Source organism: Heteronotia binoei, chromosome 17, assembly GCF_032191835.1.
Source record: "Heteronotia binoei isolate CCM8104 ecotype False Entrance Well chromosome 17, APGP_CSIRO_Hbin_v1, whole genome shotgun sequence".
Lineage (NCBI taxonomy): Eukaryota > Metazoa > Chordata > Lepidosauria > Squamata > Gekkonidae > Heteronotia > Heteronotia binoei.
Window position 1 is genome coordinate 16,899,030 of NC_083239.1, and position 16,206 is coordinate 16,915,235.

At 44.6% G+C, this 16,206-nt stretch overlaps 1 protein-coding gene across 2 annotated transcripts in view; it reads left to right on the forward strand.

The window, feature by feature from the left end:
• Positions 1 to 16,206, forward strand: part of CSMD2 (CUB and Sushi multiple domains 2) — an 831,733-nt gene that overhangs the window by 572,011 nt on the left and 243,516 nt on the right. For both annotated transcript variants that reach the window (XM_060257873.1, XM_060257874.1), the window contains 2 exons: positions 7,068 to 7,394; positions 10,656 to 10,850. In XM_060257873.1, coding sequence (XP_060113856.1) covers positions 7,068 to 7,394; positions 10,656 to 10,850 — 522 coding nt within the window. The remainder of the gene's footprint in view (positions 1 to 7,067; positions 7,395 to 10,655; positions 10,851 to 16,206) is intronic.

A 16,206-nucleotide genomic window follows, 5' to 3' on the forward strand; every position in this document is an offset into this window, starting at 1 on the left:
CCATCCGCCTTTGGAGGGTATCCCTGCAGCAAATCCTTAAGCACTTTCACCCGAATGGGTCTGGGGCCCTTTTCCAGGTTGAGGGTTGGTGCCCCCAGCCCCTGCCCGCTTGGCCCCGCTTCTGGTTTTGGCCTTTGTGCATGCAGAAAAGGCATGCGATCCCCCGCATAACGGGCATTCGTGCTTAAATTTGCACGCTTTCCTAGAACACACCCCCTGGGAGGAATACTCCCAACACAACAGTCGGGGTTGAACCGACTGGCCCGCTGTTGGGCGGGTAGCGGGAGCACTGAAGGACTTATGTACAATATGCCCACTGTCAGCCCGATCACCCGAATTGGGTTTAGCAGGGGACATTAACTGAAGCCAGAGCTGTTGATTTATCTGGTTCCATGGCATCGTGGGATTGATGGCAGCCCTCATCCTGAAGGCTTCATCATACTGCAACCACGCGGCGCCAACAAAATCAGTGTACGCCCGATAAATTATGTCACAGTACTGTAGGAGGGGGGCGGCCCTAAATGGCTGGGCCCTCGCTATCACCCCTGCATAAATTAAGAACCCAGGTAGCCAATTGGCCCAGGTCCGATCCACCTTCCTGCGCTTCATTTTTTCTTTCTCTCTGTCATCAAGCTCTTCTTTTTCTTTCGTTTCCAACTCCCGAAATAGCAAACTGAATACGTCCACGTATTCGCCACGTAAAATTTTTTCTCTGGTAGCGGGGGTCAAATGGTCCCCCAACGGCATCGCCGTATCCCCAAAGGGGATGGCGTGAAAGGGGACGGACCCATAAGGGTTGGGCAAGTAACCCCAAGTACTCCATTGACCCCCGGGCCAGCCACCGGCCTGAGGTGACATCATCTGCCCCCCCCCATGGAAGGACCCCGGTCACTGTCTGCCCCATAGCACCTTGCATACCCGCAGGCGCCATGATCCCCCCCGAGGGCACCGCACTGCCTGATAAACTGCCTTGACCTATGTTCTGATGGGGCGTAGCTGGAACAGCCCAAGAAGGTCCAGGTTGTGCAGGCGGAGGCCAGTGTACATCTAACCCTGTTGGGGGGGGAACCCCACTCCCCGAACCAACACCAGAAGATGTTGGCAGGGGGCCCCATGGCCACATTTGCCCCTGTTGTGGTTGCCAGTACTTACCTCCTGCACCAGATGGTGCTACGACCACAGCTATTGGCGACGACTGGCCCAGCAAATCCTGATCCCCCACGGGCTCCGGCACATCCGCTCCACCATCCACTCCCTCGTCACTGTCTGGTTCCGGCTCGGAGGGGTGCGCCCCTGCCTGGTCACCGCCGCCACCGCAGTCCTGCAAGGCAGACAGCCGTGCAAGTACCTCACGCTCAAACGTGGTAGAGTCCGCCCCACTGGGGACCACAGGCCTCCCGCTCCCTCCAGCAGACTCCCCACCAGCAACCTTCTGCTGCTCTAAGGCCCCCAGCTTAGCAATGATGGCTAACCTAAGGCGCTTGGCTTCCTCCGCTGCAGCCTCAGAGGGGGTTGCCTGTCTCTTCTTCCCATGCCCCTTAGCCGGCTGCTTCCCTTTTGATTTACCCTGCCCTTTTTTGGATCCCATCCTAACGTGGCAAATGGCAGCAGTAATAAAGCAGCTAAAGAAAGATGCGTGAAGAGGAGGGGGGGGGCAAGGTTACCCACCAAAACAAAGCCTCGCCCTTCCTCCAAACCCTAAACCCCTTGACGTAGAGAAAAGGGAGGGGGGCAAGCCACAAACTCTTCCCCCAACTAGCCTAGCAACAGCGGCAAAATGGCCGCAGCCAGCCAAATCTGCCCAGCAACAGGCGCTTCACTCTGCCCAGCAACAGGTGCTTCGCGCCCTCTCAACCCCAGTACAAGCCTGATCCTCCCGACCGAGCAGCCGGTGCACGGCCCGACGCCTCCTCAACGCTCCTTCAGTCCTCCGGCCCGACGATCAGACCTCCCGACAGTCCCGACTCCTCCGAATCGCCACCAAGGCCACCCGACGCCTCCAACACGCTCCGCAAGCCGCGGGCCCGCCAGCCAGGCCTCCCGATCCGCCGCGACGCAGCCAGACAGCCGACCGGACCTCCGGACCTCTCCCCAACACGCCCGAACCGGCCCGTCAATCCAGCCCCCCGGAACCGCCGCGACTCCAAAGGACCGCAACAAGGCCTCCCGGCTTCACACAACGCCCACCACGTCCTGCTCGCCCGAGAGCCGCGAAACAAGTGCGTGCTCAGGGGCGGAGCCCAGATTAACAGCTCTGGCGCTCCACCCCCTCAACTCCCCGTATGCCCGGGAAGGCAAAGCCGTCTCCTCCTCCTCCCAGGGTGCAACTGCGGCCTCCCCGCCTATAGCCGCTAACACGGCGCGGCGGTATAGAGGCCGGATTTGACTTCTTGGCAGTGAAAGATGGTTGGACTGCTGAGTCACCCATCCTGGGGATATTCTCATGATGCCAGCTGCCTTCTTCTCTGACCAGCAGTGTCCATGTTGCCAGGCTGGAGTTCCAGACTGACCATTCCACAGAGAAGCAAAGTTTCAATATCACATTGACCAGTAAGTGGGCAGAAATGTTTATTTGGCCAGGATCCTGTGGATGCATTTTGTAAATGGCGGTACTTTCCCCAGACATGAGGAATATTTCCAGATTGGTCGAATGGCTGCTGGCAACCCAGTCCTGAACTCAACAGAGACCAGGTGACCATGTGTCCACCACATGGATGCTGTAATGTGTGAATTGGCTTACAGAAAGGGATTGTCACCATTTGTATATGTAATTTCCAAATTTGAAACTTGGACTGAATGACCTTTATGGATGGTGGGACATGTATGTGGACAGGGTTGTTGGAACAGAGAACTTAATCATCAAGAGGCATTGGTGATATTAGGTACCATATAAAGTAGTCCCAGATAATGTTTCTTCCATAAGCAAGCAAAAGGGTAATGATTCCATCTTTTCCAGTCCCGTTTTATTTCCAGTTCCACTAGAGATAGTGTGTTTGCTGCTATATTGTTGAGAAGAATTGAAGCTAATGTGTGGTGTGCCTCCCCCCCCAAAAAAAAAGGGTTGTTCAAAGCAGACTCCTTGCTGACCTCCCCCAAATGGCTTCTTGTACCAGGTATATTTCTGGTCTCCTTGGATTTTCTGATCTCTTCTTTGCTTCTTAATGTGATACAAAGGGCGTTTTCGCACTGACCTTCAAGTGGTGCGACCACCCTCCTCACGCCGGCGGATCTGCAGGGATTTCGCACCAGAAGCGCCGGCGCACCCAAAAGAGCCGGCGACTTCCGTCGCGAAACCAGCTCAAACGGAAACCGCCAAGAAGCAGGAAAACGTTTGAGCTGGTTTCGCGACGGAAGTCGCCGGCTCTTTTGGGTGCGCCGGCGCTTCTGGTGCGAAATCCCTGCAGATCCGCCGGCGTGAGGAGGGTGGTCGCACCACTTGAAGGTGAGTGCGAAAACGCCCTTAGTTATTTTGTGGGTAGGTGATGGTGGTAATTTTGCTGCAATATTATGCAATTTAGCACTACTTGTGATTTCTGTATTTGACTCCTTAGACTGTAAATTTAGCATAGGTATTGTACACAGTCGTTCCTTTGCAATTATTTTCATTTTGATTTTTTAAAAATATATCATTAAAAGACCGACAGTATATATGTGCATGAGAGAATTGTTTCTTGGTAATCTGTGGCCTGCTGCCTTTGTATTATAACGAAAGTATGTTGTGCCTGCAATGGCTTCTACAGAGGCGTTCTGAACGTTGCCCAGGGGAGGATCTTGCTGATACTACTTGGTAATTTAGAAAATATATGTGTGATGGAGCTCCTTAGCAGCTTCAAGATACATTCTCTGTCTCTTTGAATCTGGTCAGTCCAGTTTTTTTCTTCCATCAGGATCTACCCTTGCTTTTCTGGCCAGATTGGCCAAATGGATGCTAGCCACCCAGTACTGCACTCAACAGAAACCAGGTGACTATTGATCACTGTTGAACGAAAACTTGATCACTTTCAAATTCAGCCCTTGTTAGTGACAGCCTCAAGACTGGACCTTCTTGTGGTAGCCAGGCTGAGGCACAAGCCATGCCTTACTGTGCCACTGCAAAAGTTGCTTTTGTATAGTTGAGACCCATGTGGCTCTGCCAACATGCGCTTGTTGGAACTTTTCCGTAAAAGAGTCTTGCTGTTGGCCCTAACCAAATGTTCTCACACACCTGTGTTTCTAGAGCAGTAATGAAGTGACTCCTCCAGCATTTTGGTGAAGCTTCAGCTGGGTTTTCAAAGTACTGTGAAATTACCCCCCAAAGCTGCACCTCATGGCTGGCCTTTCTTGGTGCGACTCAAGGCAAGTTACATATTACAAGACAATGCATCTGAGTAGCCCGTGGCATCTAACAAACAATGCAATAGAATTGGGATCACAAAAAAATTAAGCACAATACTTGAAGCTGCCTTCTACTAAATCAGACACTTGGTCCGTCAAAAGTCATTATTGTCTACCAGGCCTCAGATTCAGCGGGAGCTCACAGGAGCACAGCTCCTGAACCTTTCTGAGAGTTCCACCTCTTCCTTCCCATCTTGTCCATTGAAGAGTAGATGCAGCTGCTTAACAATCCCTGGATGAGCTCCACCACCTATTTTTCTACAAAACGACCCCTGTTGTCTACTCAGACTGACAGCAGCTTTTCAGGGTCTCAGGCAGGAGACCTTCAATATCCTCAGGCAGGAGGATATTGCCAGATCCTTTTAGCTGGAGATGCCAGGAATTGAATCTGGGACCTTCTGTGTGCCAAGCAGATGCTTTACTGCTGAGCCACAACCATGCACACACAAAAAATATCAGGTACAATGTGTCATAAACGGTGCAAATACTTAAATCACAAAGGTAGAAGACAATGCTGTAATAACAAGATAATACATACAATAAAAAACGGAATAGAGTACAATCCTGTTCCCTTTATTTCTTTACCATTTCTTTATATTGCAGTCTGATTTCATTTGTAAGCATGCCCTCCTGATTAATTCTGTTTTACTGTTTGTAGAATGAGAGAAGTGCGGGGCAGGCCTCCTGACCTTCAAAGTCTCTAAAGAATTGCAATTTCCAAATGGCAATTCACCTGGTTAAAGTGTGTGGTAATACAACTGAATATCACCAATGATCAGTGTAGGCTCTTGAAAGGCTACATACCCCCTCAGCTTTTAGGATTATGGATTTATGGCAGAATTTGACTCAGTATCTCCCCAAGGATTTCAGGGATACTAACAAGTGGCTTAAAGGAGTTATCTTTTCCATCTTTTCAATATGGGTGCCCATCTCTGCCATGCAATTTGCAGGGGTGGGGGATAAGAACATAATGCAGGGAATGAGACTATTGCCTCATTAGTTGCTTTCACACTGATGGAGGAGTTGAAACACTGCCTCCTTTTACCTGTTAGATTTTGTCTTCATTCGTTACCTTGGCATTGAAGGCGCTGTTGAAAGAAGCAAGATAGCAGACCTTGTTGTGCTATATTATCTGATGGTAAATTTGAGGGTCCCTTGTAAGTTGAGATCCTGGTTTGGAAACATCCACTACCACCAGTCTGAGGTCAGAGGTTCATTTTATCCCATGTTGTTTCCATGGTGAATTCTCCCAATTTTGTGGGTGCTATTTCCACAGCATATTGGAAATCCTTAATCTGAATACTTTGAAACCTCCCCTCCCACCACACTTCCTGGAAAGGCATAACAAATTGGGTTCAGCCAAAGCCAAGCATGCAGTAATACCTGGCAAGTGTAAAAAAAAAATAACTGAAAGAAGCTTTGTGAAGAAATCTGCAGAAGATAGTAGCCTATAGCCTTTAGTTACTAGCTCAACTGACCACACATGGTAATGTAAGTCAATTGGGGCACAACTGCAGAAATGTTTTAGTGTGTTGCTGTTGTTTAAATAATCTGTTACCTTCATATTTACAAAAACTCCATATCTGACTGCCAGAAGGCAAATCTTTCTTGTCCCAGGTATGTCCTTATTGATAAACCTGCATAGAACATCACTGTTGTTTTTGGCCATGCCAAAATCCACCCTAGGAAATCCTATTTTATGTGCGTGTGTGTGTGTTATGAAAGGATGGCAATTCAACACCCCCAGCACATCACACATAACCCAGATGTAGGAGTCCAGTCGCACCTTTAAGACCAACAAAGTTTTTTTCAGAATGTCAGCTTTTGTGTGCATGCACACCTCTTCAGACAAAGAATGAGGTACAGTAAGCAGAGCTACATATAGCTGGTGGGCGGTGGTTTAAAATGCAAAGTGGTACAAAGTTAAAAACCAGTGGCAAAATAGTGTAATTAACAGTGTAATTAACAAATTGAAAGAACATTTGGTCTGTATAGCATTTGCGTGAGAAACCAATAAAAGGTAATAACAGCTGTCAATTAATTGCCCTATTCCTTGCAATTAGGGTTAAACTAAGGACATATTTTTTCTTAAAAATGTTCTTGTCCACCTAATGTATTTTTAAAATGTAACATGCATTATAAACATCCTTCTAGTTTGTCATAAGAAAAAAAAGAATACATTAAAATATAGTGAAAATGGGTTTAGTATATGTAACGAGATAAGCAGGCTGTACCATTTTGCATTCTAAACCACTGCCCACCAGCTATATGTAGCTCTGCTCACTGTACCTCATTCCTTGTCTGAAAAAGTATGCATACAAAAGCTTAAATTTGGTCTTTGTTGGTCTTAAAGGTGCTACTGGACTCCTACTTTGTTCTGTTGCTTCAGACCAACACGGCTGCCCACCTGGATCTATAACCCAGATGTGTTGCTTCAGACCTCTGGCACAAATAGACAGGATATGCAAACATGTCCACTTTTGATTTCTACTTCTAGACCATTCATAGGCTTCAAACAGTGACCTCATCTCCATTTTTTGCTTTCATGGCCTTTGTGAAGGAGAGAGAACATGCGTTTGTATGAATTTATCTTAGCCTTAGCCTAGTATTTTTGCTAAATGTACCAGTTGAGAAAATGGATCGACCCACATGCCCTTTCACTGACATTCCCTTTTTTCTCCTTCTCCTTGCAGTTTCCTGCTTCTTCAACTTCACCACCCCCTCTGGAATCGTTCTGTCTCCTAACTACCCAGAGGAATATGGTAGCAGCTTGCATTGCATCTGGCTGATCATAGCAAAACCTGAAAGTCGGATCCACTTGGCGTTTAATGATTTCGACGTGGAGCCTCAGTTTGACTTCTTGGCAGTGAAAGATGGCGGGACTGCTGAATCACCTGTCCTGGGGACATTCTCGGGAGGCCAGCTGCCTTCCTCTCTGACCAGCAGTGGTCACGTTGCCAGGCTGGAGTTCCAGACTGACCATTCCACGGAGAAGCGAGGTTTCAATATCACATTTACCAGTAAGTGGGCAGAAATGGTTATTTGGGCAGGATCCTGAGGATGCTTTTTGTAAATGGTAGTACTTTTTCCAGACATGAGGGATATTTCCCTGATGCAAGAGACTCTCAAGTCCTCTTACGTCAAAGTAAAGGTTCTTGAACTGGGGAAAGCCCCAGAACTGTGGGTTATAACCCATTGCACGGGTTCACCACAGTCTTTTTATATTTCAGGCCAGATAATGTGTTTGTGTTGAATTCTGGAATTGCCCTATTCCTTACTTAGCCTTTGTAGACCAACCTAGAACCAAAATAGGAGCTGATCAAAAGCTATAAAAACATGATTGCTCCTTCCTCTAGCTCCTTCCTCTGATATTGAAGTGGCCAATATCAGATTTTTTTTAAAAAAAGTAGTCAGAGAGACAACAGAAGTCAGTCACGAGCAATAATTTACTGAGAAATTAATTTTCAAATTTCCAATATGTTTGAAATTTCCACATTCTTCCTCAAAAGGAACTGAAAAAATAGTCAGTTAAACTCAGTCCAGTCATACATGGCAGTGAAAACATAAAGGTGGGGAGGGACGGCGGCTCAGTGGTAGAGCATCTGCTTGGCAAGCAGAAGGTCCCAGGTTCAATCCCTGGCATCTCCAACTAAAAGGGTCCAGGCAAGTAGGCGTGAAGAACCTCAGCTGGAGACCCTGGAGAGCCGCTGCCAGTCTGAGTAGACAATACTGACTTTGATGGACCGAGGGTCTGATTCAGCAGAAGGCAGCTTCATATGTTCATATGTGTGCCTTCCTGTTACATTCTGTGGAATATTACCATTCCTTTCAGTCAATGGAGCACCAACAAAGTATAAATGACTTTAGTATGTTTTATTCTGCTATTCTGCTAGGGAGCTCAGGGTGGCATAAATCATTCTCTACTCCTCCATTTTATCCTCGCAGTAACCCTGTGCTGTAGGTTAGGCTTAGAACATGTGATTGGACCAAGGTCTCCCGGCAGACTCCAAAGAGGGAGATTAAAAAAAAAAAACCTACAAGAAACATTGATATTGTGAACTAGCATCTGGAAACCTAAATTTATTTACAGCCTGTAGTGCTGAAAAAGAAATTGTGTTATTTTAAATAAAAATGTTATCTAGTTGTGCCTATATGTTAAATGTGCAGTTAAGACTAACAAATGTTGTGTGGGGCCTCTAACAGAGGCCTCTCTTCATAATTCTCATCACAACTCAGACCTTACAAGGCCATAAAAGTTGGCAAAGTCAGGAATCGTTAAGGGTTTCATTTCTGTAGGTTGTGTTGATTTGTTTAAATAATTAAATGCTGCCTAGCTTTAGCTGTTCACCATTTTATTACAGAAGGAATAGTTTTAGAGCCCACATATTGTAAGGCAGATGGGAGATCTTTAAATGGGTTAAAATGCTGCCATGTAAAAAAAAAAAAAAGACTCATGTCTCACTATAAACTGTGTTATTTGCCATTCGTTAAATGATGGTTGTAGGAGCTCACCTTTCCCTGGAAACCACACCTTTCTGATACAGAACACTTCTTACAAAAGTGTGTATCTGTGTTCACTCAAATGCTTGAGTGGCTTGCTGGTGAATAAGGTGGGAAGCTTTTTCCCGTCTTCCCCTCCCTCAATCCTGCATCAAAAAGCAGAGCAGCTATATGCTGTGTCAGGCTGTTTCACAAAATGACAAGGCTATTACACATTCAACATGTTCAGTTCAGTTGGCTTAATGCTGAACATCTGGTACAATGACATAGCAATTTCTTCCTTGCATCTTATTCTTTTTTTGGAGACTCTCAGTAACTATTTTTGGAAAGCTGTGCCTTGGAATGTTTCTCTGTATCCGTGAATATAGTAATATCCAAAATATTTATTGTGTCCCTATTAAGTGCCAGCCAAGATTCCGGTTTGAACTAGCATGCAGTGGTCTGTACTCATGCCGAGCCAGGGGTTATACCCTTGGGATAGTTTGCTGTGTAAAAAGAAAGCATTCGTGACTTAGTGACATGGGATAAATGAGTAAAGATTATTTTGTGGGTCCTTCTAAATCTGAGCCTTCCATAGTCTGCGCAAATGGCGACTACCCACAGCAATTTGCTTCCCCCCTCTTTTCTGTAATTTTCTAAGGAACATGATTGTGTTGGCTTCGGCAGGAGTGATGAATGACCTTTGTTATAACAGTGGTTAACGGCTCTGCAAAATTAATGGTATTTCTGGTTGGCGACTGCAAAGCAGCTATTATTAAAAATAATTTGCCGTGCTGGATTAGGGGACAGGTTCATCAGAAATGGCTAACCTGTGGGGGTTTTTTCCCACTGGCTTGAAGCCCAGCATTCAAGAGTATAGATGAGGAATTTGTTCACTAGGTGGGGGAGCAGGGTTTATTCTGGGTCACAAAATGGATTGAGGGGTTATATCCGACTGCAGTCTGGGCATTAGTCAGCAATGAAGTTGTAAATTTGTTGTTGTTGTTTTAAAAAAAAAACCCTGCTGTAATAATGCATTAACAGAAGCACTGTAGTCTGTGAGATTGAAAAAATAACAGAACACTAACTGAATAGTTTTTAACCAAATGAGTCTGTCTAGTTTTTGACACCCCAGTCTAAGGTGGATTCAAAAACTACGTAGGCAAAATAAGTAGTGCTGCAGTTTTTGGGAGGGCTCTAAAAAATCTGCTTGGGAATCACTAAAAATGTTGATGCAGGATAATGGATCAAAGTTATCCTCTGCTTCACACTAACGCTTGGTGTTCTGTTTGCAGCCCACAGGTGATTACAAAACGTGATTTCTGAAGTGGAGTCAGCTGTTGTATGAGAGGAAATAAAAAGTTGGAGCAGGAGTGCTTTGGAAATTCTCTTCCTTTGAATGTCTTAATGGGTGTTAGAGCAGCATATCATCTGGTGCTGTTTTCCAAAATAAAATTTTGGAATAATGTGTTAGGAATCCTTCACTGTTTCTCCTCCTCCTACCATTTCCCCGTTGCACACACAATGCTATACATATGCAATGCATCACATGTTCTAGTCCTTTGACAGTTTGGGTAGGTGTAATATTGAAGATACTGAAAGCTCTGCCAAACTGTGCATGCTCCATTTCTGAAATTATTTTTAGACTGTCTCCTAAATGAACCAAGATTCGGGAGATGGATTATAAGACTTGGTGAAATGTCTGACCGAGGAAGAAATGGAAGAGATTATTTCATCTCTAGTGTTGGGTTTTAAGGAAACTGTTTTTGTACATCTGCTATCTGTCTTTCACTTTCCTCCAGCTTTCAGGCACAATGAGTGCCCTGATCCAGGTGTGCCTGTCAACGGGAAACGGTTTGGCAACAGTCTTCAGCTTGGCAGCTCAGTGTCTTTCCTGTGTGATGAGGGGTTCATAAGGACACACGGCTCAGAAACCGTCACCTGTGTCTTGAAGGAAGGCAATGTGGTTTGGGACAATGCTGTGCTGAGATGTGAAGGTAAGCCACCAAGTTGACTTGTCATCTGCATTGCGGAAAAGAAGAGAGAGGAAGGGCCAGAGCTCAATGATGGAGTATGAGCTTGGCATTCAGAATGTTCTCAGCGTGGTCCCTGGCATCTTCAGTTGCTAGGGGTCCAGTAGAAGAAATCGTTAAAGAGGAAAAATAAGCTTGAAATAAGAAGATAGGGGGCAGCAGAGAAGTAGTCAAGCTTTCAAGATTCCCAAAGAGTTTGTCTTTTGGAGACAAAATGAGAAGCCAAACAGGCTTTTGAAACAGGAATGAGAAGAACTTAACTGGTGTGATTTCTATCCAGCCTACTGGTTTTCAGAATATTAGGTTTCAGACAGAACTAAAATGTGCAACAATAGCAAAATCAGTTCAGTTTATTTTGGTTTCCGAAAAATAACCATAATTGACAAAACAGACATCGTACATCTTAGAGCAGAAGCAAAATTCCATATAGAGATAACATTTTTAAATTTCACTGTAACTGCAATAGAATAGAAAAGTTGCCCCTGATAATATATTTGTTTTCATTTGTGCCAAAACACAAATTTGACACCACAGAATTGGATGAACTAAGTTAAAGCAGAGTAGGTGATGTTTCTTTAGGATCTCATGGACCCTACTCCACCCATCCTTTGTGCTCAGGGTACAGTAGTAGTAACACTCTCCTCCCTATGGGTTGGATCCAAACTAAACATTTCTGCGTGGAGCAGGATTCCAGGGGCAGGGGGATTGTGCTGTCTTGGGAGGGGAGAGGTGGGAGCATCACACTACATAGGCAGAAGTTCTTGTGTCCATGGAAACATCTAGTTTGGATCCAAGCTTAAATGTTTGCACTTGCTGTCAAGCATTGCAAGGCAAACAGTGATAAATTACTGCTGAGACTCAGCTTGTGTTCCTTGCAATGTCATATTAAAGATCAAAGGGAGCTTTTTTCATCTTGGAACTTTGGCATGGGGGGAAGGGGACCCTCCCTTCCCCAACTCTCCCCCCTGCCTTCCTCTGGCTCCACCCACAAGTCTTCATGGATTTCTGAACCCAGAGTTGGTAGCTGCTGCTGGCTGTTTCAGACACTTTTAGGAAGAGTTGTCTGCCACTCAGAAATTTACCATTTGTACCATTTCTCACTGATTCCATAAAAGGAGTAATTGGAACCATTTTGGATCCTATTTACCAGGAAGAACATAGGTAGCTCCGCTTACACAAAATTTGCTGGAGGGATGAATGAGCCAGCAGCTCCAAAGTTGCCTTGTAACATATCTGAAACTCCTGAGTTCTAGTGTACTTAGAGTTTGATGTATCATCATCTGTCGCTCCGTATCATACACCTTGGATGAAAGAGGGAGTGAAGTTAAAGTGGTAGTGAATTAAGTTTCTGATAGAACAGACTTCCCCTCCCCCAAGCCACTCTGAGAGCTTTCAAATTTTTTGTTGGAAGGAAACAGAAATTGAAATGAAAGGAAGTCGTTAGGAATTAAAAAGGCTTCCTCCAGCTCTCTGTTCTCAGAGAGAGATGCCAGCAAGCAATATCTTTGCATTACAGACGGGTTGAAGTCTTGAAAAGTAATTCCATTAATTGGCTGTCTGTGTCTTTAATGCCAATCATGCTATCACAAGGGTGGGGAAGAATAGGTTTTTAATCTGTTCCGTGTTGGGCCTTTTTTGAACACCCTCATATTGGTAACAAAAAAGTAGCAATATAATGAGATCCTTGATAATTAGCTGGCTTTACATGAGGCCCCAAAATCTGTTGCTTTGAGTTGGGCTGTCTAATTATAAACCTCCTCATATTAAGGAGAGAGGAAAATAGTAAGGTCCTGGTGTAGTGTTGCAAACCTCCTGCTGTCCTCCCAGAATTACAACTGATTTTCAGACTAAAGAGATGAGTTCCCTTGGAGGAAATGGCTTTGGAGGATGAGCTCCTACCTGGAGGTTGCCAGACCTACGTCTTAGACTCTTGGCTACATACTGAGCTGTTCTGCTAAGCCCTGCCTGTTCCCCTCCTCAGCTGCCCTTCTTGCAAGGGCTTCCTTTTCCTCCTCAGGCAGTTCTCACTCAGTAATAGGGACTGCAGGATATTTTTTTTCATTGGTGTCAGTTCCCTCCCTCCCTTCCTTTTTTCCTTCCTTCCTTCAAGAAGTCATCAATATGCCCATCAAATATGTTTGACATTTTTTAAAAAAAATACTAGTTTTATCCCACCTCATCTTCATTTTCCCTTCAAGCACCAGGGAGGAAAAAGAATAAATAACTAATATCAATATTTTTTAAAACCCCGCTTTTCATCATTGGGAAGCTTTGATAACCCTGCTGCTATTAACATGTTCTCCTTTATCGCCCATCTTCTCGGCTCGTCTTTGACTTGCCCTCCAGTGAGAGCTCAATTAAATGTGAGTCCTAATTAGCTTCCTTTTTTTAATTAAATAAGGGGGAAGGGGGAAGTCTGTCTAGAATATTTAAAGTGCTGTTTAACATTTTTTTAAAAAAGTCAGAACAGGCCTAGCAAGTTGCTTGGGGCTGAAAGGGGCGGTGGGAAGGGATTGACAATAGAATTTAACTTAGGAAAATTTTGAAATGAATTTGGGGGTAATTCATCTGAGAAATTCTAGAAGACAAAAATGTTTACGCGAAACTCATAAAATGTCTAAGAAAAGATCTGCAGATCCTTAATTCATCATCTAATTGTATTCTGTATCATTTATTTATATCTTGATTTTCTCTGGGAAACTAAAGTAGCTTACAACATTCTTTCCTCCTTTAGTTTATCTTCAGAAGAACCCTGTTAGGTAGAATAGGCTGAGACCATGTGAGTGGCATTCCATGGCAGAGTGGGATTTCAGACATGGGTCCCTCAGTTCCTACTCTGACCCTCTAACTGTTACACTATGTTTGGTGATGCACACAATTCAAAACAAATATATGTTGGTTTGATTTTGTATTTTCCTCAGGAACAATTTTACAAGACATCAACCAGGTTTCAAGAAACATAGTAAAAATTCTTAGCAAGAGTTTCACATGTCCCTCAATAGGAAACGACTCCTATCCAGGCCAAAACCTGGCCAGTCACAACTTCACATTGTTTTTTTTTTTTTTTGGACCGAAGGTGGAAGCTCCTTTTTGTAGGCTGAAGTTATAGCAGCAGTGGTCTATGAGAGAGCCCTATGCATTCTCAGCAAGCCGATGGACTCTGAGAGGTTCTAGATGTGTTACGTTCTCTAGGCATGACTGAGTACATCCGGGCTGATTAAGCCTTCCCTTAAGGCTTGCATTTTCTAGTGGTTTTGTTGCCTGTGACTAACTAGGAGCATTCCTGTGACTAACTAGGAACATATGAAGGCACAATAACCGATTAAAAGCTTTTAAAAAAATTAGATTTCTAGCTTTTGTTTTGAATTTTGTATCTTTGTGTGTGTGTGTGTGTGTGTGCACACATATAGTTGCATCTGGAAGTCATGCCAACTTCTAATGATTGACCTCTACTGGGGGCCTGGAGGATATTCAGAGAGGTAGCCAAATAAGAGCCTTCCCCTTATCCTCTTGACTGTGTATTCCGGAGGAGGTCTCCCCCATCCAGGTACTAACCACAGTCAACCCTGCTTAGCTTCCGAGATCTGACGAGATCAGGCTTGCCTACGCTATCCAAGTCAGAGCGGCTTTCTGCCTTTTAATTACAGTATTCAGTGTCTTGTCTCTTAATAGTCAAAATATGTGTACATAAGTATTATGGTAAAATTATTTTATTTAAAAGAAACCTCTCAGATCTCTGACTTCAAATAAATACATATTGCAAATTCCCATAATAATTCCATAATTTCCTGAAGGGAATGCAATAAAAAAGGCCAGTGCCATGGTGGGAATTATTAGGAAGGGAATTGAAAACAAATCAGCCAGTATCATAATGCCCCTGTGTAAATTGATGGTGAGGTCTCATTTGGAATACTGTGTACAATTCTGGTCGCTGCACCTCAAAAAGGATATTATAGCATTGGAAAAAGTCCAGAAAAGGGCAACTAGAATGATTAAAGGGTTGGAACACTTTCCCTATGAAGAAAGCTTGGGGCTCTTTAGCTTGGAGAAACGTTGACTGCAGGGTGACATGATAGAGGTTTACAAGATTATGCATGGGATGGAGAAAGAAGTACTTTTCTCCCTTTCTCACAATACGAGAACTCATGCGCATTCGATGAAATTGCTGAGCAGTCAGGTTAAAACAGATAGAAGGAAGTACTTCTTCACCCAAAGGGTGATTAACACATGGAATTCACTGCCACAGGAGGTGGTGGCGACTACAAGCATAGCCAGCTTCAAGAGGGGGTTAGATAAAAATATGGAGCAGAGGTCCATTAGTGGCTATTAGCCACAGTGTGTGTGTGTGTGTGTATTTTGGCCGCTGTGTGACACAGAGTGTTGGACTGGATGGGCCATTGGCCTGATCCAACATGGCTTCTCTTATGTTCTTAAGGGGGAGAAGGTTTCTTGTGAACTGATGAAATGTTTAATCTTTCCAGGAGGAAATGCCATATCTAGTTTTTTCTCTTTTGTGTGTGTGTATGTGTTTAACGTGTGTTTTGTGTGATGGTGTTTAAAGTGCCGTCAAGTTACAGCTAACTTATGGGAACCCCATAGAGTTTTCAGGGCAAATGATTAAGCAGAGGTGGTTTGTCATTGCCTTCCTCTGCAGAATCTTGGTTGGTGATCTCCCAAGGACTGACCCTGCTTAGCTTCTGAGATCTGATGAGACTGGGCTGTACTATGCCATTCCACATCCCCATTTTCTGTCTTTCTACAGAATAAACAATTAAGTGCCATCAAGTTGCAGCTGACTTAGGGTGACCCCTCATGGGGCTTTCAAGGCAAGAGATGAACAGAAGCTGTTTGCCATTCCCTGCCTCTGAATAGCAATCCAGGTCTTAAATGGTGGTCTCCCATCCAAGTACTGACCAAGGTTGGCCCTGCTTAGCTTCCACGTTCTGACGAGACAGAACTAGTCTGGCCTGCTAGGGCTGTTTTCATAGGTGAATAGAATTCTTTCAACAGTAACAACCCCCAAGCCAATATTCATTCCAAAAATATAGCAAGTTCAATACCCAACAGTGACGTGAAAGATCTAAGGCTGGATCCAGACTAAATTTTCCAATGGCAGAAAGGAACTTACCTGCTTCCCCACTCCCAGTGCAACCTACCATTCTCCAAATGATGCTGGGTACCGTAAGGAATGACATTAGAAGTGTCTCCAGCATTAAGAGGGGAGAATCAGTAGAAACGGTGAGTTCAGTCTGGAGCCAATCTAGTGACTGAATGCCTGCTTCCTTTAAAATCACAGTTTGGTCAGCAGTCTCCAGATTGG